General features: G+C 48.1%; 1 protein-coding gene across 2 annotated transcripts in view; it reads left to right on the forward strand.

Annotated features, from left to right (window-relative positions):
• The first annotated feature begins 612 nt into the window (after window positions 1-612).
• Window positions 613-27,638, forward strand: part of LOC134341124 (class I histocompatibility antigen, F10 alpha chain-like) — a 47,466-nt gene continuing 20,440 nt past the window's right edge. For both annotated transcript variants that reach the window (XM_063038897.1, XM_063038898.1), the window contains exons 1-2: window positions 613-770; window positions 10,591-10,851. In XM_063038897.1, coding sequence (XP_062894967.1) covers window positions 719-770; window positions 10,591-10,851 — 313 coding nt within the window. In that variant the 5' untranslated portion in view covers window positions 613-718. The remainder of the gene's footprint in view (window positions 771-10,590; window positions 10,852-27,638) is intronic.

The raw sequence follows: 27,638 nt of genomic DNA on the forward strand, positions 1-27,638 counted from the left end.
TACACCGATTTCCCCGAGGTTCTCCTCCCATCTCCCCTGCCATCTGGATCCATCTGCCAATCAACCCTCTGGTTCTACCTATTACCCACAGAGTCTGTCTCTGAACTCCCTCCCTCGGCCCTCACCTGGTCCTACCCATCACCTACCATCCCTGACCTCACCCCTCACCTACACCTCTCTGATCTAGTTCACAGCCCCCTACACTCTCAATCCCTCGGCACTGACCATCACTCTAATTCTACAAATGATTCTCGCCGTGCTGAATTTCTTTAGCAGGTTGTGGTTCTCCTTCTGTGTAATTTTCCCCGGGGTTTGGCCCCGAGGGTCTGTGACATCAGGACCCTGCCTCTCCCTCCCGTTCCCATACTTTCAATTTGTGATTCCAAACTCCGCTCACTCCACCCTTCCCGGCAACCGATGACTCACACATCAGCTCTTTTTCTGATTGGACGGATGCGGATGTTTGTAATTTTATTTCCAAGCGACTCAAACTTCTGGGACCACTTCTGCCCAGAGACCAATGACGCTAAACAGAGACAGATTATGATTGGGCTGCGCTATCCCGCGGACCAATCAGCGTGCAGTTCGGGGATGAACCTGACGGACATCGCCCGGAGTCCGCAGACTTTGGGGAGCGGTGATCCGAGTGGTTCTGGTATTGTGCTGAGCAGTGGCGGAGCACTTGGAAACTCGAAACAGTTCTGATAGAGAGGGAATAATGATGCTGCGTCTACTACTGCTGGCCCTCCTCTGTGGAGGGGTCTCCGCAGGTGAGTGAAGAGTCAATGGTCAGCGGGACATTCAGTGAGTGAGAGGATGGACACAGGGTCCCGACCCCAGTCGAGGTGTGAGGGTCCCACGCCCCGCAGTCTGAGGACAGGGGCGATCGGTTTGAGAGTGTTGTGTGTTCTGAGCCCCTGCAGAAACTGCACACGGGAGGCGAGATGGGGAGGGGAGTGCGGACGGATGGGTTAACACCTTCACTGACCTGGGCAGGAACCGGACAAGTGGACAGTGGGACACCAGGTGGCTGGTTACACTGGGGTTTAGAGGATGGCGAGGGAAGAGCCAATTCAGTCCTGGAGATCCGTGCTGGAGCACTGCTTCCTCCCGACACGTTAATGTGACGTAAGGGTGTGCAGGGGCATTTACACAGGACAGAGAGGGGTTCGGACTGGGTGGTGGGAAGCAGGGGTTAAATGTGTTACAGTAGGGTAATGAGGTGAGGCATCTTCGTGTTGTGAAGGAGAGGTTATTAATCTGTTAACCAGGTCTATGTACCGGCCAGCGCTGACCACCCTATCAGAGACAGAGTTTTGTCCAATCCCTCCCTCCTCCCACCCACTCATTTCCTCACTTTCCCAGTTCTGGACCTGAAACATTAACTGTGGCGCTGCCTGGGCTGTTCGGAGTTTCCAGTTTAATGGTGCAGCCCATTTTGTGTCTTCCTTCCTCTCCCAGGGATGAAACCTTTGGAGTTTCCGTAGCTCTGTGTTTTTACACGATCGGGTTGCTAGCCTCGTGCCCAACCCTCCTCTTTTCCCAGCCGGTCCCGGAACCGTCCGTGGCTGAGGTTTTTCCGATTGAAGTGTCCAAATGTCTCTTTAATGTAGTGTTAGAATGTGATTGCACCATATCCCCGGCAGTGAGTTCCAGATATCAGACACCCTCCGTGTAAAAACACCAGATCTCCTGTGAAACTCCTTCCTCTCGCCTTAACCTATGACCCCGAGTTTTAATACCCTTATGACGGGAGAAGGATTTTGACCGTCCATCCTATCTGTACCTCTCATATATGGGGTCACCTCCTTGGCCTCCCATAGCGTGCTGAGCAGAAATGCTCACAGTTCTCAGTGCAGACTCACCGCCGTTTTATGCAGTTCCATTATTGGGAGAATGAGATCTTCTTTACCTTCTCTGTCAAGGATAATCTGAAAATCATCTGTATGTCAAGAGCAAAGGGGTAATTGGGGAGAGCAGAGATCCCTGAAGGATCAGTGTGGCTGTATATAAGTGGAGACTGAGGTCTCAAATAAATACTTCTCATATCCACTTAACTGGGGAGGTCAGGTCCATGCTGGGGAACTCAGGAAAGACTACAGAGACATCCTGAAACGTTTCAATATTACAAATGAGATGTTGGTGTTCTTGAGGTGGATAAAAATAGATAAATCCATGGATTTGATTGAGAGTATCCTAAGATATTATGGGAATGAAGGCAGAAATTGGTGGGGCCCTGGGAGATCTGTTGCTTCAGTAGATAAGGGTATGGTACCAGAAGATTGGAAGATACCTGATGTTGTCCTTTTATGTAAGAAAGATTGCATGGGCAAGCTAGGGAACTACAGGCTGTTGAGCCTAATGTTAGTGCTGGAAAATGTACCAGATGGGATTCTGAGAAACTGGATCTACCTGTATTTGGAAAGGCAAGGGCTGTGAAACTGTTTCTCATGAATGTGATCAAAGTCTTTGGAGAGGAGACCAAGAGGATTGACAAGGGATGGGCAGTAGATGTTGCCAACAACGGCTCTGGAAAGGCTTTTGATAACATCCTACATGGTGGACAGGTCCAGAAAGTGAGATCACATTGGATCCAGGGTAAGCTAGCCAAATCGATACATACTTGACCCAGTGGTAGAAGTTAGGGTGTGATAGTGGACAGTAGATTTTTCAGATTGGAATCCAGTGACTGGTGGTGTATTGTGGGCATCGGTTCTGGGACTCCTGTTGCTTGTTATTTGTGTAAATGATTTGGATGAGAATGTGGGTGGTGTGTTGGGGAGTTTGCAGATGACAACAACACTGGTGGTGTAGTGGACAGTCAATAATTTCTCTGAAGGTTAAAGAAAAACAAACTGCTGGAGGAACTTGGTAAGTGTAGAGGGAAATGGCAGTCAAAAGTTTGGCCCAGAGCCTCCATCTGGAATGATCTAAGGTTGGAACAGCAAATGTATTTTAACTTGGAGGTAGGTCATTTTGGGACTTTAAACCAGGGAGAGATTTGCACTACATATGTAATTTACTGAGGACTGTGTAGCAGCAGTACAAATGCATTGTTCCCAGTTAGACATACAATTGTAACAAGGGTGGTTTCCAGGTTGGGTTTGAACTGGGGTTGTTACGGTGAAGTTCCATACCTTTAACCAGTGGACCTCCAGGAGAGGCTCGGATCAAATGGAAGGAGTTAAAGAATGGAGTTGAACAAAGAATTGTCACTTGAGGTTTGGTTGGTAGAGAACCCAGTCTAGGACTTGAGAATTACTGCACACAGGGTAGGTAGACTCAAGACGGAGCAATGACAAACAAAACTTAACTAAACAAACAGAACAAGGCATGGTGCACTGGTAAACTAAAATAAGATAAATGCGAAAATAATCAGCCAGGGATCAGAAGTCTGTGTAGGGGAGCACTTTGGTTCCAGTGATCATAACACCATTAGTTTCAATTTGATCATGGACAAGGATAGATCTGGTCCTAGGGTTGAGGTTCTGAACTGGAAGAAGGCCAAATTTGAAGAAATGAGAAAGGATCTAAAAAGCGTGGATTGGGACAGGTTGTTCTCTGGCAAAGATGTGATCGGTAGGTGGGAAGCCTTCAAAGGGGAAATTTTGAGAGTGCAGAGTTTGTATGTTCCTGTCAGGATTAAAGGCAAATTGAATAGGAATAAGGAACCTTGGTTCCCAAGGGATATTGCAACTCTGATAAAGAAGAAGAGGGAGTTGTATGAAATGTATAGGAAATAGGGGGTAAATCAGGTGCTTGAGGAGTATAAGAAGTGCAAGAAAATACTTAAGAAAGAAATCAGGAGGGCTAAAAGAAGACATGAGGTTGCCTTGGCAATCAAAGTGAAGGATAATCCAAAGAGCTTTTACAAGTATGTTAAGAGCAAAAGGATTGTAAGGGATAAAATTGGTCCTCTTGAAGATCAGAGTGGTTGGCTTTGTGCGGAACCAAAGGAAATGGGGAAGATCTTAAATAGGTTTTTTGCATCTGTATTTACTAAGGAAGCTGGCATGAAATCTATGGAATTGAGGGAATCAAGTAGTGAGACCATGGAAACTGTACAGATTGAAAAGGAGGAGGTCCTTGCTGTCTTGAGGAAAATTAAAGTGGATAAATCCCTGGGACCTGACAGAGTGTTCCCTCGGACCTTGAAGGAGACTAGTGTTGAAATTGCGGGGGCCCTGGCAGAAATCGCTGTCTATGGGTGAAGTGCTGGAGGATTGGAGAGTGGCTCATGTTGTTCCGTTGTTTAAAAAAGGATCGAAAAGTAATCCGGGAAATTATAGGCCGGTGAGTTTAACGTCGGTAGTAGGTAAGTTATTGGAGGGAGTACTAAGAGACAGAATCTACAAGCATTTGGATAGACAGGGACTTATTAGGGAGAGTCAACATGGCTTTGTGCGGGATAGGTCATGTTTGACCAATCTATTGAAGTTTTTCGAGGAGGTTACCAGGAAAGTGGATGAAGGGAAGGCAGTGGATATTGTCTACATGGACTTCAGTAAGGCATTTGACAAGGTCCCGCATGGGAGGTTAGTTAGGAAATTTCAGTCACTAGGTATACATGGAGAGGTGGTAAATTGGATTAGACATTGGCTCAATGGAAGAAGCCAAAGAGTGGTAGTAGAGAATTGCTTCTCCGAGTGGAGGCCTGTGACTAGTGGTGTGCCACAGGGATCAGTGCTGGGTCCATTGTTATTTGTCATCTATATCAATGATCTGGATGATAATGTGGTAAATTGGATTAGCAAGTTTGCTGATGATACAAAGATTGGAGGTGTAGTAGACAGTGAGGAAGGTTTTCAGAGCCTGCAGAGGGACTTGGACCAGCTGGAAAAATGGGCTGAAAAATGGCAGATGGAGTTTAATACAGACAAGTGTGAGGTATTGCACGTTGGAAGGACAAACCAAGGTAGAACATACAGGGTTAATGGTAAGGCACTGAGGAGTGCAGTGGAACAGAGGGATCTGGGAATACAGATACAAAATTCCCTGAAAGTGTCGTCACAGGTAGATAGGGTCGTAAAGAGAGCTTTTGGTACATTGGCCTTTATTAATCAAAGTATTGAGTATAAGAGCTGGAATGTTATGATGAGGTTGTATAAGGCATTGGTGAGGCCGAATCTGGAGTATTGTGTTCAGTTTTGGTCACCAAATTACAGGAAGGATATAAATAAGGTTGAAAGAGTGCAGAGAAGGTTTACAAGGATGTTGCCGGGACTTGAGAAACTCAGTTACAGAGAAAGGTTTGAATAGGTTAGGACTTTATTCCCTGGAGTGTAGAAGAATGAGGGGAGATTTGATAGAGGTATATAAAATTATGATGGGTATAGATAGAGTGAATGCAAGCAGGCTTTTTCCACTGAGGCAAGGGGAGAAAAAAACCAGAGGACATGCGTTAAGGGTGAGAGGGGAAAAGTTTAAAGGGAACATTAGGGGGGGCTTCTTCACACAGAGAGTGGTGGGAGTATGGAATGAGCTGCCAGACGAGGTGGTAAATGCGGGTTCTTTTTTAACATTTAAGAATAAATTGGACAGATACATGGATGGGAGGTGTATGGAGGGATATGGTCCGTGTGCAGGTCAGTGGGACTAGGCAGAAAATGGTTCGGCACAGCCAAGAAGGCCGAAGGGCCTGTTTCTGTGCTGTAGTTTCTATGGTTTCTATGGGAGGAGCAGCATCAGAGCTTGGAGGATTCTGGTGCCCCCTGGTGCTCTGATTGAAGCATGACAAGTAGTGAATAAAGAGATTGGCGTGTTTACCATCTTCGGTCATGTTACTGAGTACAAGACTTGAGATGTCATGTTGCAGTCGTACAAACCATTGATGAGAATGCACTTGTAAATATTCTGTGCAGTTTTGGTCACACAGCTATAGGAAGGCTGCAATTCTTTTAGAAATGATGCAGAAATGCAGTTACCGGAACAAGAAGGCTTGAGTTATAAGGAGGGATTGGAGAGGCTGTGACTGTTTTCTGTGCAGCGAAGGAGACTGAGGGGTGACTTTATTGTACATTGCAAATAAGAGATGTCATGACACTGACCTGTGGTACATCACTAGTCACAGACTTCCAATCAGAAAAGCATCCTCCTGTCTTCACCTTCTGCCTGCCATCACCCAGCAAGTTTGGACTCGTGTAGCCAGTTTCCTGGATCTCATGTGCCATGTTGTTCTGGTCCAGACCACCATGGAGTCCTTGGAAAATGCCGTATTCAGGCTATATAGTCAACATCTCTCACCCTGCCTTCCTAGTCTTCTAGAAAAAACCATCTGAAAAATATTGAAGTTATTGATGCAGGACTTCCTCCATACAGAGCCATGTTGATTATTCCTGATCAGCCTCTGACTTTATAAATTTGCATAATTCCTGTCCTTTATTTTTGTCAGGAGCTTCCCTGCTGTTGATGTGAGACTGACTGCTTGTAGTTACCTGGACACTCCCTATTTTCCTTCTTGAACAAAGGATAAGTAATTATCCTTTATATTATTATATGTAATTTGCAAAGATACAAAACCTTCGTCTCGACCCCATCAATCTTATCTCTTGCCTCTCTTAATAACCCAGGTATATCCCAACAGGCCCCATGGACTCATCCACTGTCATGCTCTTGAAGAGACCTAACACAGCCTCGTTCTTCAAATCCCCAGCATTGTGACATGTTGCACACTGATCTACTGGTGCTGGGCACTGTGATTGTGCAGCGGTTAGTGTGATATTAATTACAGCTCAGGGTATCAGAGTTTGGAGTTCAATTCTAGCGTCCTCTGCAAGGAGTTTATTCACCCTCCCCATGGAATGCCTGGGTTTTCTCCGGATGCTCCGGTTTCCTCCCACAGTTCAAAGACGTGCTGGTTAGTGGGTCAATTGGTCACTGTATTGTCCAGTGATTAGGTTTAGGCCAGTGTTAAAATCACGTGTTGCTGGTGGTGGCTCGAAGGGCTAATTACACAGTATCTCTAAATAATTAGATAAATAGTGAAGAGGATTATCAAAAGTTACAGAGGGATCTTGATCAGCAGGGTAAATGGTTCATGGAATGTAAATTAGTTCAGTTAAGTATGAGGTTCTGCAATTTAGGAAATCAAATCCAGGTCCGACTTTCAAGGTGAATGGTTGGGAGTATTGGAGAAAAGGTACCAAGGTCTTCAACTACGTAGTTCCCTGAAAGGTGCATCACAGGTAGATAGTCATAGTCATAGTCATAGTCATACTTTATTGATTCCGGGGGAAATTGGTTAGGGCGGTAAAGAAGGGTTTTGGCAAGTTCAGCTTCATCACTCAAGGCACTGAGTATGGAAGTTGATTTGTTATTTCTGGGACATTAGTGCAGTTTCATTTGGAGTGCTGTGATCTGTTTTGGTCAGTCTGCTTCAGGAAAGAAGCCATTAAGTTGTAATGGACGAGGAGTGAGTTATGAGCATGTTCCTTGGGCGGGAAGGACTGTTATGGAGAGTGGCTGAGTGGCTTGGGACTTTCGTCATTGGAGGTTAGGAGAATCAGGGATGATCTTGTCAAAGTGTGTAATGAACAGGATAGAGAATTGGTGTATGCTGTGTACATGGATTTTCAGAAAACATTTGACAAGGTGCCTCACATGAGGCTGTTTAACAAGAGCCCATGGTATTACAGGCAAGATATCGCATGGATTGAGCATTGGCGGATCGGCAGGAGGATAGGAGTGGGAATAAAGGGAGCCTTTTCTTATTGGCCACCGGTGCCTAGTGTTGTTCTGTAGGGCTTGGTGTTTGGACCACTTCTTGTTACATTGCATGTCAGTGATTTTGGTAATGGAATTGATGGCTTTGTGGTCAAGTTTGCAGATGATAGGAAGATAGGTGGAGGGGCTGGTCATGTTGAGGAAGAAGGGAGGCTGCAGAAGGACTTAGATAAGGAGAATGGACAAAGAAGTGACAGATGGAATACAGAGTCGGGAAGTGTACGGTCATACTCTTTGGTAGAAGGAATAAAAGCATTGACTATTTTCTAAATGGAGAGAAAATTCAAAAATCTGAGATGGAAAGAGACTTGGGAGTCCTTGTGCAGGATTCCCTAAAGGTTAATTTGCAGGTTGAGTCACTGGTGAGGAAGGCAACTGCAAAGTCAGCGTTCATTTCAAGAGAACTAGAACATAACAGCAAGGATGTAATGCTGAGCCTTTATGAAGCACAGGTGAGGCCTTATTTAGAGTGCTGTGAGCAGTTTTACACCCCTTGTTTAAGAAGGGATGTATTGACATTGGAGAGGGTTCAGAGGAGGTTCACAAGAGTGATGAAATGGCGGAGCAGACTTGGGCCGAGTTCTGCTCCTGTGTCTTATGGTGACATCTTGAGGGTTAATGCCCACAGTCTCTTTCCTGGGGTTGGGTAATCACAATCTGAGGGCAAACGTTTAAGGTGGGAGTGAAGAGAAGATGCCAAAGGGCAGCAACATCCCCCAGTAGGTGGTTCATCTTTACTGAAGGTGGTCCCAGGTGAAGTGCCTGAGGCAGGTACATTAACAACATTTAAAAGGCACTTTGATAGATACATGGATTGGAAAAGTTCAACGTGAAAGAAGTAGTTTTGTGAACCATTTGGAGGATGTCGCTCTTGGTTGAGTTGTTCACTTGCATCATCTTCTTTCGAGGGAGACGGAAAACACTGATGAATGGGACACTTGGACAGGAATTTATTTGGGCTGAAGGGCCTGTTTCTGAGATGTGTGACTCTCTGACTCCTCGGCCACACATATTCTGATTTCTACCCTCACTGGCACAGAGTAATTCACTACAACTGTAGATCCTGCTTTTTGTCTTCTGCCAGACCCCCATAAATACTCTCTGCAGGACCACACCTCTCTGCCTATTTCTTTGGTACCAACACCTATCATGACCTCTGACTTTTCAACCTCCCCCTTCAGAACCTCTGTACCACTCTGACCCTTCCCTGACCCTGGCACCAGGGAGGCATCACACCTTCCTGGGCTCAGCTTGAGAAGCACGTGTCTTTACCCCTCTGTAACGATTCCTCCACCACCAACACTCACCATGACTTTTAGCTCCCCTGCTGTGGGTCAGAGCCAGCAGTGGTACCACAATCTCAGCAGTTGTTACTGTTTCTCTATGAGACATCATTCCCCAGCAGTGTCTGATATGGTATACGTGTTTGAGATTATTCCCCAGCAGTGTCCGATATGGTATACCTATTTGAGAGGGCAGTGACCACTGCATGTCCCAGACACGACCTGCCTGTCTTCCCTGGTGTCACCCATCTCCTCCTCCTCGACCTGGACCTCGGTCCAGATCACTAAGTGGACCTTTTACTGGATTTTCTGCATCTAAACTGCCCCAGAGTCCAGCAGCTCTGTGTGTTCTGCCATGAGCTGTGGCTGGACACATGTCCTGTAGTGTTAGTGGTGAGTGGAAATGTCTCTACTCCCACGTCCTGCAGGAAGGACAGACCAATGTCCTCACCTCCCCAGTCTCCTCTTGTGGAGAGAAAATAGTCACCTGAAAGAATAGGGCATTGTTTGCTCCAGTTGTCACATTATAGTCCATCGAAACATCTGTGAAATGTGTCATTTGCCTCAATGATCAACACAATCTGAGGATGTTTCGGGGGAAGCCTGCAAGTGTTACTTTGCTTCTGGTCAGTGTCCCCTCTGATTTGTAATGACCAGTGAGCTCAAAAACCTTGTGCTGGGCATGTTTTTGCCCTGTGACAATGACACTGAATTTTTCAGTGGAAGTAAACCTGAAGCAGTTCTGAGGATAATAAACTACCAAGTTTTGTTTTTTGTTTAAAGGAAATAAAATAATACACATCATTGAGTTTTATTTCTCATATATGATAGCCAGTTCTGAAATCTGCGGGCAAATCGACACCAGGTTGTCAACACTGTTCACATCAGAAACTGGAAAAGGAAAAGTGATTGTGTATGATTGTGAAATATACTTAACATGGCAACGAGGTCGAGGGTGACAATTCCTATCTTTTAAATTCCTTTGTGCGCAAGTAACAAAATCAGACCTTAGAGGGAACATTGCTTCAGGTGCCAACATGACATGCCCAAAACATTTAACCCGTACGTCTGTGTCATGTGGGAGGAAGCTGGAGCTGCTGGAGAAAATCCACACATTCATGGGGAGAATGTACAAACTCCTTATAGAATTTAGCAGAATGGAACCCAGATCATTCCCACTATAAAGTGTTATGCTAACCACTACATTGCTGTGCATTCTCTTTACTAAAGATCAAATGTGATTTTCCTCACAGAATGGCCACACCTTCTTTTCCTACCCTTCCCATTGCTTTCCTCCACCAGTGATCCCACAAATTCCTCCTGTCCCACTGTTGCCTCTGGTGTCGACTGAGCGACATCCTGTCCATCAATGGAGAATGTGTCGGACAGTTAGATCCTGTCTCTGCTTTGAATGTGGCTCTTGGGGTGAGGGGTGAGACCTGATTCTCCGGTTCTGGGACCCTGATTGTCTCAGGGGTTTGGGGCTAGGACCCCAGGGTCTTGGGTCTCAGGGTGCTGGTTTTGGGCATGGGTCCTTCCCGAAATTTGGATTCCCAGCCTTTCTAACTCTCTGCTCCGGTTCCAGGCTCTCACTCTCTCCGTTATTTCCATACGGCGGTGACCCCGGGGTCGGGGGTCCCTGAGTTCATTACGGTCGGGTACGTGGACGAGGAGCCGATCGTTTACTACGACAGTGAGTTGGGGAAGAAGGTGCCCCGTCAGCAGTGGATGGCCGAGAGTCAGGGAGCCGACTACTGGAAACGGGAGACACAGATCTCTCAGGGCAACGAGCCAGTGTACAAGACCAACATCCAGACCCTCATGAGCCGGACCAACCAGACAGGGGGTGAGTGGTGAACAACGTGGAGGGAGAGGGGGTGACAGGAGGGACCGGGCATGGGGGGTGTAATGGGGAGCAATGGTAGGGATTGTGGGGGGGGGAGGGAGAACATTGTGACTGTGGGGATTGTGGGGGGAACGGGGTGACTGGGGACTGTGGGGGATGGAGTGACTGGGGATTGTGTGGGAATGGGGGTAACAGGATTGTGGGGGATGGGGATAACTGGGAATTGTGGGGTTGATGGGGTAATTGGGGATTGTTGGGGATAGGTATAACCGTGGGGATCATGGGGTGATGAGGTAAATGTGTGGATTGTGGGGGGGATGGGGTAACTGTGGGAATTGTTGGGGGCTCTGGGTGACTGGGGAGTGTTGATTATTGTGGAAATTTGACCTTAGTAGGCTGAAAAGAATAATCGAATCTAGTGTCTCGTTTCCGGACATTTAATTTACTTTGGACCAAGGAGAGAGAGAGAGCTGGTCTCCACCAGCACCCGACTCTACTCTCCTGTTACAATAGTGTCCTTTTGTACAGTTCAGCATAGTAACAGTAGACTCATTATAATATATCCAATTATTGTATAGAAATATTATCACTATAACAATATGTTACTGTTCACTACAAAACAAAACAAAGTGAAGGGAGCAGTTACAAGTTAAACTATCTTGCAGAGCTGAGCACATTAGTTCCTGTTTCTCTGGTCGCAGCAGATTAGACTCATACCTGATCTGGCGAGAGTTAGCACGGAACGTTCTCTATTTGCACACAATGCTTTTTGCTTTTTCTCCACAAATCCCTCCTTGTTGATCTTCTAGATCAACACTCACATCGTTTACCCTATTCACATTCATATTCTGTCATTGAGTCTCTCACTCTGCTCGGCAGCTGAACGGGTGCTGTTCACTCCAGTCTGTTGTTCCTCTCCTTTCTCGTCACCGAGTGGCCTGTATCCAGTCCGGTTTCCTCCTACCTTCACTGCGTTCCGAGTGACCAACCTCTCCCGTATTTTTGGCACAGCACTCCGGTAGTGAATCCCCGCTTCTCGTTAATGGACAGCAGGAAAGGCTTCTCGTAGTCAGGTAGGCCCAGGGCTGGCATCTTTTAGGGTAGTGGTCACCAACCTTTTTAAGCCCAAGATCCCCTACCTCGGCCTCAGTGAAAGGCAAGATTGACCTACGAAATGGTTTAGAGAAAAAACAGCTCAGATTGTACTTCCAACTTGAGGCCCTTTATTTGGGCTAATTGTGTTTTAATTACATAAAATGTTTTTGTCAAACTTTCAAATTAATTCAACCAAGAAAACACTGTAACTAGCATATCAAACAGGCCATAGCAGCATCGAGCTCATCCAAAAACGCCTTGAATAAGCGGTGCTGAAGTAGTTTTGCTCGAATCGTTTATCAGTTTGACCACCAGTGTCATTACATGAGAAAAGTCCACGACCTTCCCAGCCAAGGCCTGCTGATGAATCACACAGTGATAATCCAGGAAGTCGGGAGAATTGGGGTCATTACGGCACAGTGCTATAAAACCAACGCACACACTGCGCATTGCTGGGGCCCCATCAGTAGTAATTGCCACAGTTTATGAATGGGGATGCCATTTTCATGGACATTTTTTAAAAACTCATTGTAAATATCCTCACCTCTCGTTCTCTCCTTTAAGTGCAAAAGGAAGTCCTACTTTGTTGTAAAATCCTGGAAAGCCATTCTGACAAATACAACAAGCTGAGCTGTTTGCTTTACATCCAGGGATTCATCGAACTGTCGTGAAAAATATTCACAGAGTGACAAGTCCTTTAACACTTGTCGATCCACGTCCTCTGAGCAGCATGTTTGCTGGGCCTTCAAACCCGATTTCAGCTCCTCAACCTTCCTGGTATTGGTAAACTTACTGAGACACTGGTATAAGTTTCAGGGGTACGCAGGCTAATGACACCACAGTTTTTGTTTCCCATTTCTTTTACATTTGGAGAATGTTGGAATTTAAAGGGGGAGAAGTGTTGTAATGTGAGCATTATAAAGATAAGTTAATACCAGTTAGGATCATGGTAATATAGCAATACTCCCGCTACGGAAAGCTGTTTGTAAATTGGGATTGTTTCTGTTATGATATACTTGTACATGCACTCGTGAGCAGACGATTAAAGTTGTTAAAGGCATTAAAGGTGATTAAAGGCACGCGCCTTTGTTTTTATCTGAAATATCTGTCTCGAAACAGTTTCCGGGGTTGCAGGGATTCCCTTCCGGTCTTCTCTGCCGGGTGCGCATTCGTGAAAACCTTTGTATGCGAATATCGTTTTACCGTCCTAGATAAAGTTGTTCCTTTTGGGCATGAAGTTGTCGAGTGGTCCTTTTTCAAAGTAGAAATTACTACATATTTGCATCAAAAGATTTATCAGGCATAATGTATTTGTGCATTTATTTTTCTTTTTTTTCGGGATCTACTGGGAAAGTTTCGAAGATTGACCGGTCGATTGCGATCGACTGGTTGGCGACCACTATTTTAGGGCTATAAATGCCCAATCCCTCTGGTCAGTCCACCACACAGTTACTGGCTGGTCCTGCAGTGTGGCTGCCCGGAGTACAGCATCCATTTCCCTCTACTCCGGTATCCACTGTCAACAGTCCCCAGCCATTCCCAGGTAGGAAAGAATTCCCTTCTCTGTCTTTGGTATCGGGATGTGCTGGACAGCCAATTTACAGTCTTTTCCGAGCCCTCTCGTTCCCTCGGTCAGCTCGAACCCGAGACACTGCACGGTGTCCTGGCAACACTGCAACTTTTCCAGGGAAACCCGGTGTCCCCTGTCAGCCAGATGCTGTAACAGCTTAATTGTACCAGCTCGGCAGCGAGGGCCCGTGTCCGAAGCTGTCAGGGTATCGTCAGCATGTTGGATAAGGGTGGAGTGATCGGACAAGGGGCTCTCATCCAGCTCATGCTTTACGGCCGCCGCACGCACTGCTGGGCTTTCTGTGTACCCTTGAGCAATCGGGAACAAGTATACGGCTGGTTCTTGTAGGTGACAGCCAGTAGATACCGGCTGTCAGCAGGTGGAGGTGTAGAGAAAACCCCGAACATTAGTCTGTGACGGTGAAGGTACTGGCGGAGGCGATTATAGAGGTGAGGATATAGAGGTGAGGAAGCTAGCAAATAATATCAAAGAGGATACTAAAAGCTTTTTCAAGTATATAAAGAGTAAAAGACAGGTGAGAGTAGATATACGACCGATAGAAAACGATGCTGGAGAAATTGTAATGGGAGATGAGGAGATGGCAGAGGAACTGAACAAGTATTTTGCATCAGTCTTCACTGAGGAAGACAGCAGGATACCGGACACTCAAGGGTGGCAGGGAAGAGAAGTATGCGCAGTCACAATTACGACAGAGAAAGTACTCAGGAAGCTGAATAGTCTAAAGGTAGATAAATCTCCCGGACCAGATGGAATGCACCCGCGTGTTCTGAAGGAAGTAGCTGTGGAGATTGTGGAGGCACTAGCGATGATCTTTCAAAAGTCGATAGATTCTGGCATAGTTCCGGTGGACTGGAAGATTGCAAATGTCACTCCGCTATTTGAGAAAGGGCAAGGAAGCAAAAAGGAAATTATAGACCTGTTAGCTTGACATCAGTGGTTGGGAAGTTGTTGGAGTCAATTGTCAAGGATGAGGTTACAGAGTACCTGGGGGCATATGACAAGACAGGCAGAACTCAGCATGGATTCCTTAAAGGAAAATCCTGCCTGACAAACCTATTACAATTTTTTGAGGAAATTACCAGTAGGCTAGACAAGGGAGATGCAGTGGATGTTGTATATCTGGATTTTCAGAAGGCCTTTGACAAGGTGCCACACATGAGGCTACTTAACAAGATAAGAGCCCATGGAATTACAGGAAAGTTACATACGTGGATAGAGCGTTGGCTGATTGGCAGGAAACAGAGAGTGGGAATAAAGGGATCCTATTCTGGTTGGCTGCTGGTTACCAGTGGTGTTCCACAGGGGTCCGTGTTGGGGCCGCTTCTTTTTACATTGTACATCAACGATTTGGATTATGGAATAGATGGCTTTGTGGCTAAGTTTGCTGACGATACGAAGATAGGTGGAGGGGCCGGTAGTGCTGAGGAAACGGAGAGTCTGCAGAGAGACTTGGATAGATTTGAAGAATGGGCAGAGAAGTGGCAAATGAAGTACAATGTTGGAAAGTGTATGGTTATGCACTTCGGCAGAAAAAATAAACGGGCAGACTATTATTTAAATGGAGAAAGAATTCAAAGTTCTGAGATGCAACGGGACTTGGGAGTCCTCATACAGGATACCTTTAAAGCTAACCTCCAGGTTGAGTCGGTAGTGAAGAAGGCGAATGCAATGTTGGCAGTCATTTCTAGAGGAATAGAGTATAGGAGCAGGGATGTGATGTTGAGGCTCTATAAGGCGCTGGTGAGACCTCACTTGGAGTACTGTGGGCAGTTTTGGTCTCCTTATTTAAGAAAGGATGTGCTGATGTTGGAGAGGGTACAGAGAAGATTCACTAGAATGATTCCCGGAATGAGAGGGTTAACATATGAGGAACGTTTGTCCGCTCTTCGACTGTATTCCTTGGAGTTTAGAAGAATGAGGGGAGACCTCATAGAAACATTTCGAATGTTAAAAGGCATGGACAGAGTGGATGTGGCAAAGTTGTTTCCCATGATGGGGGAGTCTAGTACGAGAGGGCATGACTTCAGGATTGAAGGGTGCCCTTCAGAACAGAAATGCGAAGAAATTTTTTTAGTCAGAGGGTGGTGAATCTATGGAATTTGTTGCCATGGGCAGCAGTGGAGGCCAAGTCATTGGGTGTATTTAAGGCAGAGATTGATAGGTATCTGAGTAGCCAGGGCATCAAAGGTTATGGTGAGAAGGCAGGGGAGTGGGACTAAATAGGAGAAAATGGATCAGCTCATGATAAAATGGCGGAGCAGACTCGATGGGCCGAATGGCCTACTTCTGCTCCTTTGTCTTATGGTCTTATGGTCTTGGTATCGGGGACCAGTGGGGCAATGGGAATAACGATCTTATTTACCGCTCTTTTGGGTCCTGCAGGAATCGCCATTCGTTCTTCTTCCTGGTTTTGGAATCAGAAGGATGGGGGTGATGCAGCCCCCCTGTTACAGGAGGGACTGTGTTACAGTGCGATGCCTTCCTCTGCCTGAGCTGTCAGGCGATATTGTTTCACGCAGGGCAGGAGGGATCCCTTCTCGAGGGTCACCCGTTGTTCTGGTGTCGTGCGCACCATACCGACACGGTTCTTGTGTTGGGCCCACAGTCCCATGTTAACACCGGTGAGAGCTTTCGGGTAGAGCAGGGGCCCTGTCTGGGGCGGGCACTGTTGCTGGAATAATGCCCTTAACATCATAGGTTTTACGGTAATCCTTCCTGTCTGCCTGTCAAAGATCTCGGTGATGAGCACAGCTGCACCAGGGATTAGAACAGAGATTGTCTGGGCTGGGTGTGAAATTTGTGACGGACGGTGCACCATAGGTCCAATGCGCTTTGGTTTAACGGGGGGTGTCGGGGTCTTATGGTAACTGTGAGGTTGTTTAGTACTACTGCTATTCCCAGCTCTTCGGGACCGAAGAACAGAAGGGTCCCGGTCCCGGTTCTCAAGGTCTCCGTGTCTCCAACACAGGGGGCTGCCTGCTGATCGTAGGTGGGATCTGCGCCCTGCCCGTACAAAGCAGTGCAGTGAAACATCTTGCTTTCCCAGCCGGTTTCCAGGAGCTATTGCAAATACTGTCCTTGCAAGTCAGAGGAATCCCCCAGGGCTGTGCATGGTTGTTGTACGAGGGGGGAATAAGGGTTGCAATCCAGTTGCCAGCAGTACGATACCGGAGTATCACAACAATCATTCACTCCTCCAGTGAGCTTTAACGTCTGCGGGAGATCCACATAAATGCCATTAGGTCGACGTACAGATTCGCACCTAACTTACAGAGAGTCTGTCTGTCTAACAAGGGGAGGGGCTTGTCTTTAGAAATTATACAGGTATCAGTAACATCCACGTTATCTATTGTCAGCGAGGGAGGGGGTCGAAAGGGTTTCTGTCATCGGGCACAGAAGACAGAGTAGCTCCATATCAGTCAGACAAGACCCCTCACTATCTCCTGTTTTTACACCCATCATGGGCTCTTCTCTCATCCTTCTGGATAGTCTGATGGCTGCTGCCTGCACCACCGGTTCTCCGTGGCACCCCTATTGCTGAGGCGAGGGATGAGTTAAAGGGAAAGTGGGCGACTGTCGGTCCTCTGAAGCCCGGGGAGGGGGCGGAAAGGTGGGGGGGGGGTGACAGTTCCGGGCCCACTGGCCCTTTTTCCGCAATTTCGGTATGTAGTTTGGCAATCTCGGGCCCAGTGCCACTTCTCACCACAACTACAGCATTGGTCGCTTGGGGAATCAGGGAGATTTCTTCGGAACCCGGAATTCCCTCCCCTTCCCCACCTCGTCCCTGAGGTGGGCACCCTTTGCTTTGGGAGTACTGGCCTACTGGCATTTTCCCTCTCTCGTTTGTTTTCTGAGAAAAGAGTCCCTCCCGATCCACATTGTACAAAGCCGTCATTGTCTACACCCACGTTTGATTTTACCAGTTCAGATTCTGTAATTTATATCCTTGGGTTCGCAGCGGCCACATGCAGTTCAACAAAGTTTGGATGGCCAAGGGCCCATTCCCCTCTAAGGGTGTCCCAACACTCTCTCCCCACTTCTGCTTAAACCTTGCTACAAAATCTGGAATCATTTCACCCTTCCTCTGCGAGCACTGTGTCACCTCCCCTTTACCGCTATGTCTCCGTTCCCCCCACCCCCCCATTATAGCAGTTTTTCTCCATTCTCCAACCAGAGTGTCATTGTCTCATTACCGGGCACCGTGTCATCCTGTCCCCAGTCCCCAGGGGCGAGTATTTAGCATCTGGATCAACCAGATGTGGAAGGCGTTTGGTTTCTTTAAGGGGTCAGGCGTCTCCGTGACCATGACACGTACTTCGGTTGGGGTCCGGGGTTTTCATACAGGGACGTCACCTATCCTGATATTTGGGGCTTGAATTGTGGGGTTTGTCCCCTCCTTTTCTTCTCTCTCTCTTTGTCCCCGTGTTCGCTGTCGAGTCCCGCGGCCTCCCGCATCACCTGTGGTGCTGCTCACTCTGGTCTCATCTCCGGCAGCCCTCGCGCCTCCTGGAGTCGTCACGGTCCTGTCCTCGCAGAGAGGGGGCTGATGCTGTGGCCGGGGGCCTGGCTGTCTCTGCCTCTGGCCTCGCCCATAGGGGGTGGCCATCTGTGTCAATTCCTCTGTGTCCCCCTCCGGGGGATCACTCGGGGTCGACCTGAGATACTGTCCCAGCGGCGGTTGGGAGGCTGGGGGATTATTCTTATGCGGTCCTTTATCTTTCTAAGGGGGCTCAGGGGGCCAGAGTCTCTTGGCCTCCTCCTCCCTACCTCGGCCTTAGTGAAAGGCAAGATCGACCTACTAAATCGTTTAGTCACACGCATGCGCACTGGGCAGAAAAGACCGAAGTGAAACCCCGCAACCTGGAAACAAGATCTCTTTACAAACAACTTTCCGTAGCGGGAGTATTGCTATATTGCCATTATCTTAATTAGTATTACTTTTTTTTTAATGCTCACATTACAACTCCTTTAATTCAAAGTTTCATTATTTAATTTTATTTCAACGTGAAAAATAAATGAATAAAAACTGACTGTTGCACTCAGTGTGATGACTGGGGCTGAATACTTTCTGCTAGTTCCCTGAAATGTGGCTGATAACTACAGACAGCCAGTCTGAGACAGTCTGTGAGGTGTCTGTCAGTGAGACAGCTCCTGTACTTAGATTTCATAATTTTCATCTGTGGCAGCACAGCGCCCTCGCAAACCTCCTGACAGACTGAATATTTGACTGGAGAGTTTCCTTTGTTAGACTGAATGTTGAATCTGCCACGTGTTTCAGGTGTTTTGTGTTGGTAAACTGTTACTGAGACACTAGTGTAAGTTTCAGGATAATGACAGCACTGTTTTTTGTTTCCCAGTTATTTACATTTGGGGAGTGTTGGAATTTGAAGGGGGAGAAGTGTTGTAATGTGAACATTATAAAGATAAGTTAATACAAATTAGGATAATGGTAATATAGCAATACTCCTGCCACGTGGCTACGGAAAGCCATTTGTAAAGAGAGGTTGCTTCCGGTTGCGGGGTTTATTTCCGGTCTTTTCTACCGCGGTGCATGGCGGGGGAGCTATACACATGCGCACTGGGCAGAAAGAACGGAACTAAAACCCCGCAACCCGGAAACAATCTCTCCTTACAAACAGCTTTCAGTAGCTCGAGTATTGCTAAATTACCACTAATCAGTATTACTTATGTTTATAATGTTCACATTACAACAGCATTTGTGCATTTATTTATTTTTCTTTTTTTTTGGGATCTACTGGGAAGGACTCAAAGATCGACCGGTCGATGGCGACCACTACCCTAAACAATGCAGTGTAACAACTATTTACATGGCATTTCATTGTATTAGGTATTATAAGTAATCTAGAGATGATTTAAAATACACGGGAGGATGTGTGTAGCCTATCATGGATCGGGATTGAACAAAAACCGTTAAGTTCTCTTACTAAGTAATTTGGAACAGGTGCATCTGGTATTTAGTGTTAATTAGTCAAACGTTTGTCTTGGTATATATTTGACCTTTCTATGCTTATAAAACACTGAAGAAACGTATCTATTTCAATAATTAAACCACTGCGTTGCTTGGTAATAATTGTAGCTTTCATTGGGGCAGGGCCTTTCTCACTTTATACTTTAAAATTGTTCCGATCGTTGATCGACTGTAGACGCTTTCCCAATAACCGATGGCGTTTCACCTTTTCCGATCGCTTTTTTATTTCACCTTCATTTTCAATCGTGATTATTTTCGTGAACAGGATCACTGCGGATTCAGAGCTCCGCTGGGTCCTAACGTCCACCGCATTTAGCCAGGTTAAATAAGGTTCGGGGCTCCGCTGGGTCCTAATGTCAACCGTACTGATTCAGGTTAAATAAGGGCCTTGGGCATCTGTGTTTTTTTGTATCCGTGGCGGGGGCGGGTCCCGGAACGAATCCCCCGCGGATAAGGAGGGCCGACTGTAGTTCTTGTTTGTAGGGCCACAGCAGATTAGACTCGTACCTTTTCTCAGAAGAGTTAGCACATATGGTTCCCTATTTGCACACGAGGGTCTTTGCTTTGTCTTCACAAGTCCATTGTTGATCATCTTCATCAACACTCATATCATTCACCCTATTCACATTCATATTCTCTCATTAAATCTATCTGTAGGAAGGGGCTTCATAACCCTCAGGAAAGAGGCACAATTTCAGACATACCTCCTCGTCATGGCTATCACTACTATCTATAAGGTGTTGTGTGGCAGAGTGGGGAGGGGGGAGGTAGTACTGTAGTGGCCGGTCTAAATATTTTTTTCTCCATGAACTTACTCCATTCTGCCTTTTATAGTCCATTCTCCGTACACCAACAGGTGTCTCCTCTCTGTCTCTATACCACCATTGGGGGGGGGGTGAGTGTGAAATGTCAGGGTAACATGGAATCCATTTAGCAGACTGGCTGGTCCCCTCAGCCCCATTCCCCGTTCCCCTGTGCCATCGCTGCCTCGCCGACAAGGTGTCCATCCTCCAGAGCTGCTGTCGGTGGTACCGCTGAGGGTAAAATTGTATCCCCACAACACAGGGCCTGCTCCTCCATCCAGTTCCTGTAAGACCTCCCCTCTATTTTTGGCGAAGGGTACAGTCACTCAGGGCATCGTCCCAGCTCCTCCAGTGTGTGTTGGTATCACCACACAGACACAACAGCTTGTATGGGTCGTACTATTCACAGAATCATATGCCAACCGGAGGAAGGTATTCTTGCATTCAGCTCCGATTCCTCTGATTACAATGGTTAATGGCCCAGTGATTAACAGTGAGTGGGACCCCCTGGTGGTGTGGCTCTGTTCACTCGACTCGGCAGCTGAACGGGTGCAGTTCACTCCAGTCTGTTGTTCCTCTCCTTTCTCGTCGTGCCATTTGCACCGAGTGGCCTGTATCCAGTCGGGTTTCCCCCTACCTTCACTGCGGTCCGAGTGACCCACCGGACTTGATAGGGGCCTCTCCACCTGGGAGAGAAAGATTCTCTTATCACAGCTCGAACGTGTACCCAATCCCCTGGTTTGAAGAGGTGCACATTTCCTTCGGTCAGGGGAATCTGTGTCCCTCACTTGGCCGTGTAGCTTTTCCACCTCGTGACACAGTGCTTGCGCATATTTGAGGGTTTTTCCATCGTTCCAGATCAGAGCCACTGTCTCCGGTGTCATCGGGCGACTTCGGCCCCGTTGTCACTGGTCTACCCATGAATATTTCACGTGGGGTGAACCCCGTACTCCTATTCTTCCGGTTTCGTAAAGCATACATTACCCGAGGCAAAGCCTCTGACCATTTAAGGTCATTCTGCTGACACACCCTGCCTGGTGCATTTTTTATTTCTCCGTTTACCCTTTCCAGCATTCCCGAGGATTGGGGTTGATAGGGGATGTGTAACTTCCACTGAAATCCCAGGGCGACTTTCAGCCCTTGTACTAATCTGTTAGTAAAATGAGTTTCCCTGTCACTATTAATACACAATGGAAACCCAAACCTTGGTGATTTCCTTCATTAGGGCATTCACTACTGTGCTAGCGTCATCCTTCCTGGCCGGGAATGCCTCCATCCACCGAGAGAACATATCTATTCCCAACAATATATATTTGTGGCCTTTCTCCACTGGCAGATGCACAAAGTCTATCTGTACACTTTCAAACAGCATTTGTGGCTGGGGCCAATGATCATACTTTGCCAGAGTTTTCCCTTTATTGTTCTGTTGACATATCAAGCATGCTGGTGCTACCCTTTCGACTGTGACAGTCATCCCAGGGGTTTACCATTGCTGACTAATCACACGCTGCATCCCTGCCTTGCCCACGTGAGCCTGGCCATGGGCCAAGCAAGCCAGGGGTGGAAACAGGCTTCAGGGACAAACAACATCCCGTCAGGGTGGCAGCTTTTGTCCACGCGCACTTTTCTTGTGGGGTGGCAAGATCTTGGGGTTGTCGCGATCTGTCGGTACTGATGGCGGTGAGGAGCTCTCCCTCCCCTGTTTCCACCCGGGGGTGTGGTGGGGGGCTGTAATATCGGCCGCTGCTGGAACACCCCCTGCTTCAGTGTTGTGTCAGTGAAATGATTCCCTTTGGAGACCTCGTCTCCTGCCGAGGTCTGTGCCTCACATTTAATTATGGCTCAGGCTGCGGCAACTGGATGGCCTCTAACAGGTTAATAACTGGTTGAGAATGTTTAATAGGTTTTCCGGAGGAGGTGATGAATCCTCTGTTCTTCCAGAGCTGTCCAAAGTCATGGGTTACTCCAAAGGTATAACGGGAATCGGTGTAAACGTTCACAGTCTGGCCTGAGGCCGGAAGGTTCTGCTGCCTGTGCAGACATTCTGTTTGGTGGGGCGTGAGCCTCTACAATCTCACGGGCAAAATGCTGTGTGGCGGTGGAATTGAGGGGCAGGGTCACGGCACGGGCTACCAACACAGCGCAGGGGTGATCAATGAATGGAGATGGATTTGTCGATGATCACCGCTGGGGCTGCCACCGCTCGGAGGTAGGAGGGCATTCCCCTCACTACAGCAGGTAGGGAGGCGGAGTAATAGGCCACTGGTCGCTTGCCACCCCCGTATTGTTGGCACAGGACTCCAGTAGTGAATCCTCGCTTCTCAATAACGTACAGCAGGAAAGGCTTCTCAGAGTCAGGTAGGCCCAGGGCTGGCCCCTCACGAAGGGCATCGTTTGGGGCTGTAAATGCCCGATCCCTCTCATCAGTCCACCACACATTTGCGGCCGTCCGGAGTACAGCATCCATTTCCCTCTACTCCGGTATCCACTGTCGACAGTGTTACGTTAAGTGTTTAGTCAGTTACGCAAAGCGTCCGACTTTCCCACAATTATAACAGACGACCCCAGGAGACTTCTTACCAGACTGCTCCCGGTCTACCTTATCCTTCTCACTAGTCCCCGGCTTACTTTCTGACTTTTCCGGCGGACTCTCCCCTCCGTCCTGACTACCCTTCTGGTAGCCTTTACTCGGGGCAATCTTCATCTTATGCGTCAATGCATACTCATCCGCTAACTTAGCAGTTGCGGCTAACGTGGCTGCCTCTTTCTCATCGAGGTAGGGTCTCATACCCTCAGGGACACAACCTTTAAACTGCTCAATCAGGATCATCTGTAGCAGTCTGTCATAATCCCCCTCTACCCCTTTCGAGGCGCACCAACGCTCACAATATGTCTGCATCTCACAGGCAAACTCTAAATACGTGCGGTCCCACCGCTTCCTCGCATTCCGGAACCTCTGCCGGTATGCCTCCGGGACCAACTCATAAATCCTGAGGATGGCCTCCTTCACCACCTCATACTTCTGGGCATCTTCCGCGGATAAAGCTGAGTAAGCTTTTTGGGCTTTCCCTTTTAGTACACTCTGAAGCAAAACAACCCACTTATCCCTCGGCCAGTCCTGACTTATAGCCACTTTTTCGAAATGGAGGAAGTACCGATCCATGTCGGTATCGTCAAATGGGGGGACCAGCCTAACCTTCTGGGTCGCCCGGAACCCTCCACCTTGGTTCGGCACGAGCCCCTGCTCTGTCCTTATCTTTAACCTCTCCAGCTCGAATTCCCTTTCCCTCTGTTTCTCTTCTCACTCCAGCTGCCTTTCTCTCTCTCTCTCTCTTGCCTTTCTAACTCTCTCTGCTTCTCTTCTCTCTCCAACTGTCTGTCCCTCTCTTTCTCTTCCCGGTCCAACTGCCATACCCGGAACTCGTGCTCGAGTCTCAGTTTTTCAAGCTGTACCTGTACCGCGTCTCCAGCAGGTTTTTCAATAGACACCACCCCCAGCTCAACTTGGGGAAACACACCTTTAGATACATAGTGCTCTACAATAGCTCTGTGTATCTCCTCTCTCCTCATTGTCGACTTCACCATAGCAAGATTCAACCGTTTGGCCACAGCTGCCAATTCTGATTTCCTGGCATCCTCTAATGCCTCCAAGGTCGGCGCCTTTAGAAATTCCTCAACCTCCATTTCTGCTGTTTGTCTTTTCTTTCTTTCGGGAATTTTGACCCAATCAATTTACTCCGTCCCAAATTTAGCGTTCAAAATCGCGGACGAGAACCCCACTTATGTTACGTACCCCGTAACTGGGTTGCCAAACCAGCAGAAATGGATCACTCAGTTGGAGTCTGGATTACTAGAATTAAGAAAGTTTTTATTAAAGAAACAAGCAACACAGTACTCTAATCAAAAGGATAATGAATGCAACAGTTCCGCAATGATAAACATACATGTACACAGAATTCAGGATCAAACAAGCTCTATCGTTGTCTAGGGGCAAATAACCAGTTTCAAAGTGACACAAAGTTCAGTTCAATTAAGTTCAGTTCGCAGTAATCGTTGCCATGGCGATGGACAGTGGGTGGGGGGAGGAAGGAGAGAGAGAGCGAAACGAATGAATATTCAACACAGCTTCCACACACCGACCTTCGCAGTCAGCTTTCGTGCGAGCCCTTTTTGTCATCTGAGGTCACTGACCGTGACCCCTCCGTTTCCAGATACGAATCGTTTCTCTGCGCTGAACCTGGTACCCAGGCAAGGGTGGACACACACCAGGTTCCCTCCGATCGTGCCTTTCCACCCTGAGCGTCTATGGCTTGATCCCGCGATCAGCCGTCCAAAAGCTTTCCACCGACTTGTGAGAGATGCACCGCTTCCAGGGTCTCGTTACCTCGGGTGTCGTGTGTGTCCTGCCTTAGCGAACCTGTCCCTTTTTATCCCCCTGCTGGGGTATCGCCTGTCCATCACTTCAAAGAGTTCAGGGTTCAAAGGGGGAGCCGCTCTTGACAGCTCTCCTTCCCCTTCATTACACATCTCCATTGCTGCTCCATGTCTTCCTTATCTCTCTCTCTCCTGAAGACCTGTGGCAGACCAACTGCTGATCACACAGGACAGCTAACATTGATGTGTATTTTTGTCACAACAGTCCCCAGCCATTCCCAGGTAGGAAAGAATTCCCTTCTCTGTCTTTGGTATCGGGATGTGCTGGACAGCCAATTTACAGTCTTTTCCGAGCCCTCTCGTTCCCTCGGTCGGCTCGAACCCGAGACACTGCACGGTGTCCTGGCAACACTGCAACTTTTCCAGGGAAACCCGGTGTCCCCTGTCAGCCAGATGCTGTAACAGCTTAATTGTACCAACTCGGCAGCGAGGGCCCGTGTCCGAAGCTGTCAGGGTATCGTCAGCATGTTGGATAAGGGTGGAGTGATCGGATAAGGGGCTCTCATCCAGCTCATGCTTTATGGCCGCCGCACACACTGCTGGGCTTTCTGTGTATCCTTGAGCAATCGGGAACAAGTGTACGGCTGGTTCTTGTAGGTGACAGCGAGTAGATACCGGCTGTCAGCAGGTGGAGGTGTAGAGAAAACCCCGAACATTAGTCTGTGATGGTGAAGGTACTGGCGGAGACGATTATAGAGGTGAGGATGATGTTGGTATTGGGGACCAGTGGGGCAATGGGAATAACGATCTTATTTATCGCTCTTTTGGGTCCTGCACGAATCGCCATTCGTTCTTCCTTCCTGGTTTTGGAATCGGAAGGATGGGGGTGATGCAGCCCCCCTGTTACAGGAGGGACTGTGTTACAGTGCGATGCCTTCCTCTGCCTGAGCTGTCAGGCGATATTGTTTCACGCAGGGCAGGAGGGATCCCTTCTCGAGGGTCACCCGATGTTCTGGTGTCGTGCGCACCATACCGACACGGTTCTTGTGTTGGGCCCACAGTCCCATGTTAACACCGGTGAGAGCTTTCGGGTAGAGCAGGGGCCCTGGCTGGGGCGGGCACTGTTGCTGGAATAATGCCCTTAACATCATAGGTTTTACGGTAATCCTTCCTGTCTGCCTGTCAAAGATCTCGGTGGTGAGCGTAGCTGCACCAGGGATTAGAACAGAGATTGTCTGGGCTGGGAGTGAAATTTGTGACAGACGGTGCACCATAGGTCCAATGCGCTTTGGTTTAGCGAGGGGGGTGTCGGGGTCTTATGGTAACTGTGAGGTTGTTTAGTACTACTGCTACTCCCAGCCCTTCGGGGCTGAAGAACAGAAGGGTCCCGGTTCTCAAGGTCTCCGTGTCTCCAACACAGGGGGCTGCCTGCTCATCGTAGGTGGGATCTGCGCCCTGCCCGTAGAAAGCAGTGCAGTGAAACATCTTGCTTTCCCGGCCGGTTTCCAGGAGCTATTGCAAATACTGTCCTTGCAAGTCAGAGGAATCCCCCAGGGCTGTGCATGGTTGTTGTACGAGGGGGGAATAAGGGTTGCAATCCAGTTGCCAGCAGTACGATACCAGAGTATCACAACAAGCATTCACTCCTCCAGTGAGCTTTAACGTCTGCGGGAGATCCACATAAATGCCATTAGGTCGACGTACAGATTCGCACCTAACTTACAGAGAGTCTGTCTGTCTAACAAGGGGAGGGGCTTGTCTTTAGAAATTATACAGGTATCAGTAACATCCACATTATCTATTGTCAGCGAGGGAGGGGTCGAAAGGGTTTCTGTCATCGGGCACAGAAGACAGAGTAGCTCCATATCAGTCAGACAAGACCCCTCACTATCTCCTGTTTTTACAACCATCATGGGCTCTTCTCTCATCCTTCTGGATAGTCTGATAGCTGCTGCCTGCACCACCGGTTCTCCGTGGCACCCCTATTGCTGAGGCGAGGGATGAGTTAAAGGGAAAGTGGGCGACTGTCGGTCCTCTGAAGCCCGGGGAGGGGGCGGAAAGGTGGGGGCGGGGTGACAGTTCCGGGCCCACTGGCCCTTTTTCCGCAATTTCGGTATGTAGTTTGGCAATCTCGGGCCCAGTGCCACTTCTCACCACAACTACAGCATTGGTCGCTTTGGGGAATCAGGGAGATTTCTTCAGAACCCCGAATTCCCTCCCCTTCCCCACCTCGTCCCTGAGGTGGGCACCCTTTGCTTTGGGAGTACTGGCCTACTGGCATTAAACCCTCTCTCGTTTGTTTCCTGAGAAAAGAGTCCCTCCCGATCCACATTGTACAAAGCCGTCATTGTCTACACCCACGTTTGATTTTACCAGTTCAGATTCTGTAATTTATATCCTTGGGCTCGCAGCGGCCACATGCAGTTCAACAAAGTCTGGATGACCAAGGGCCCATTCCCCTCTAAGGGTGTCCCAACACTCTCTCCCCACTTCTGCTTAAACCTTGCTACGAAATCTGGAATCATTTCACCCTTCCTCTGCGAGCACCGTGTCACCTCCCCTTTACCGCTATGTCTCCGTTCCCCCCACCCCCCCATTATAGCAGTTTTTCTCCATTCTCCAACCAGAGTGTCATTGTCTCATTACCAGACACCGTGTCATCCTGTCCCCAGTCCCCAGGGGCGAGTATTTAGCATCTGGATCAACCAGATGTGGAAGGCGTTTGGTTTCTTTAAGGGGTCAGGCGTCTCCGTGACCATGACACGTACTTCGGTTGGAGTCCGGGGTTTTCATACAGGGACGTCACCTATCCTGATATTTGGGGCCTGAATTGTGGGGTTTGTCCCCTCCTTTTCATCTCTCTCTCTTTGTCCCCGTGTTCGCTGTCGAGTCCCGCGGCCTCCCGCATCACCTGTGGTGCTGCTCACTTCGGTCT

This window comes from Mobula hypostoma (assembly GCF_963921235.1).
Source record: "Mobula hypostoma chromosome 5 unlocalized genomic scaffold, sMobHyp1.1 SUPER_5_unloc_3, whole genome shotgun sequence".
Classification (NCBI taxonomy): domain Eukaryota; kingdom Metazoa; phylum Chordata; class Chondrichthyes; order Myliobatiformes; family Myliobatidae; genus Mobula; species Mobula hypostoma.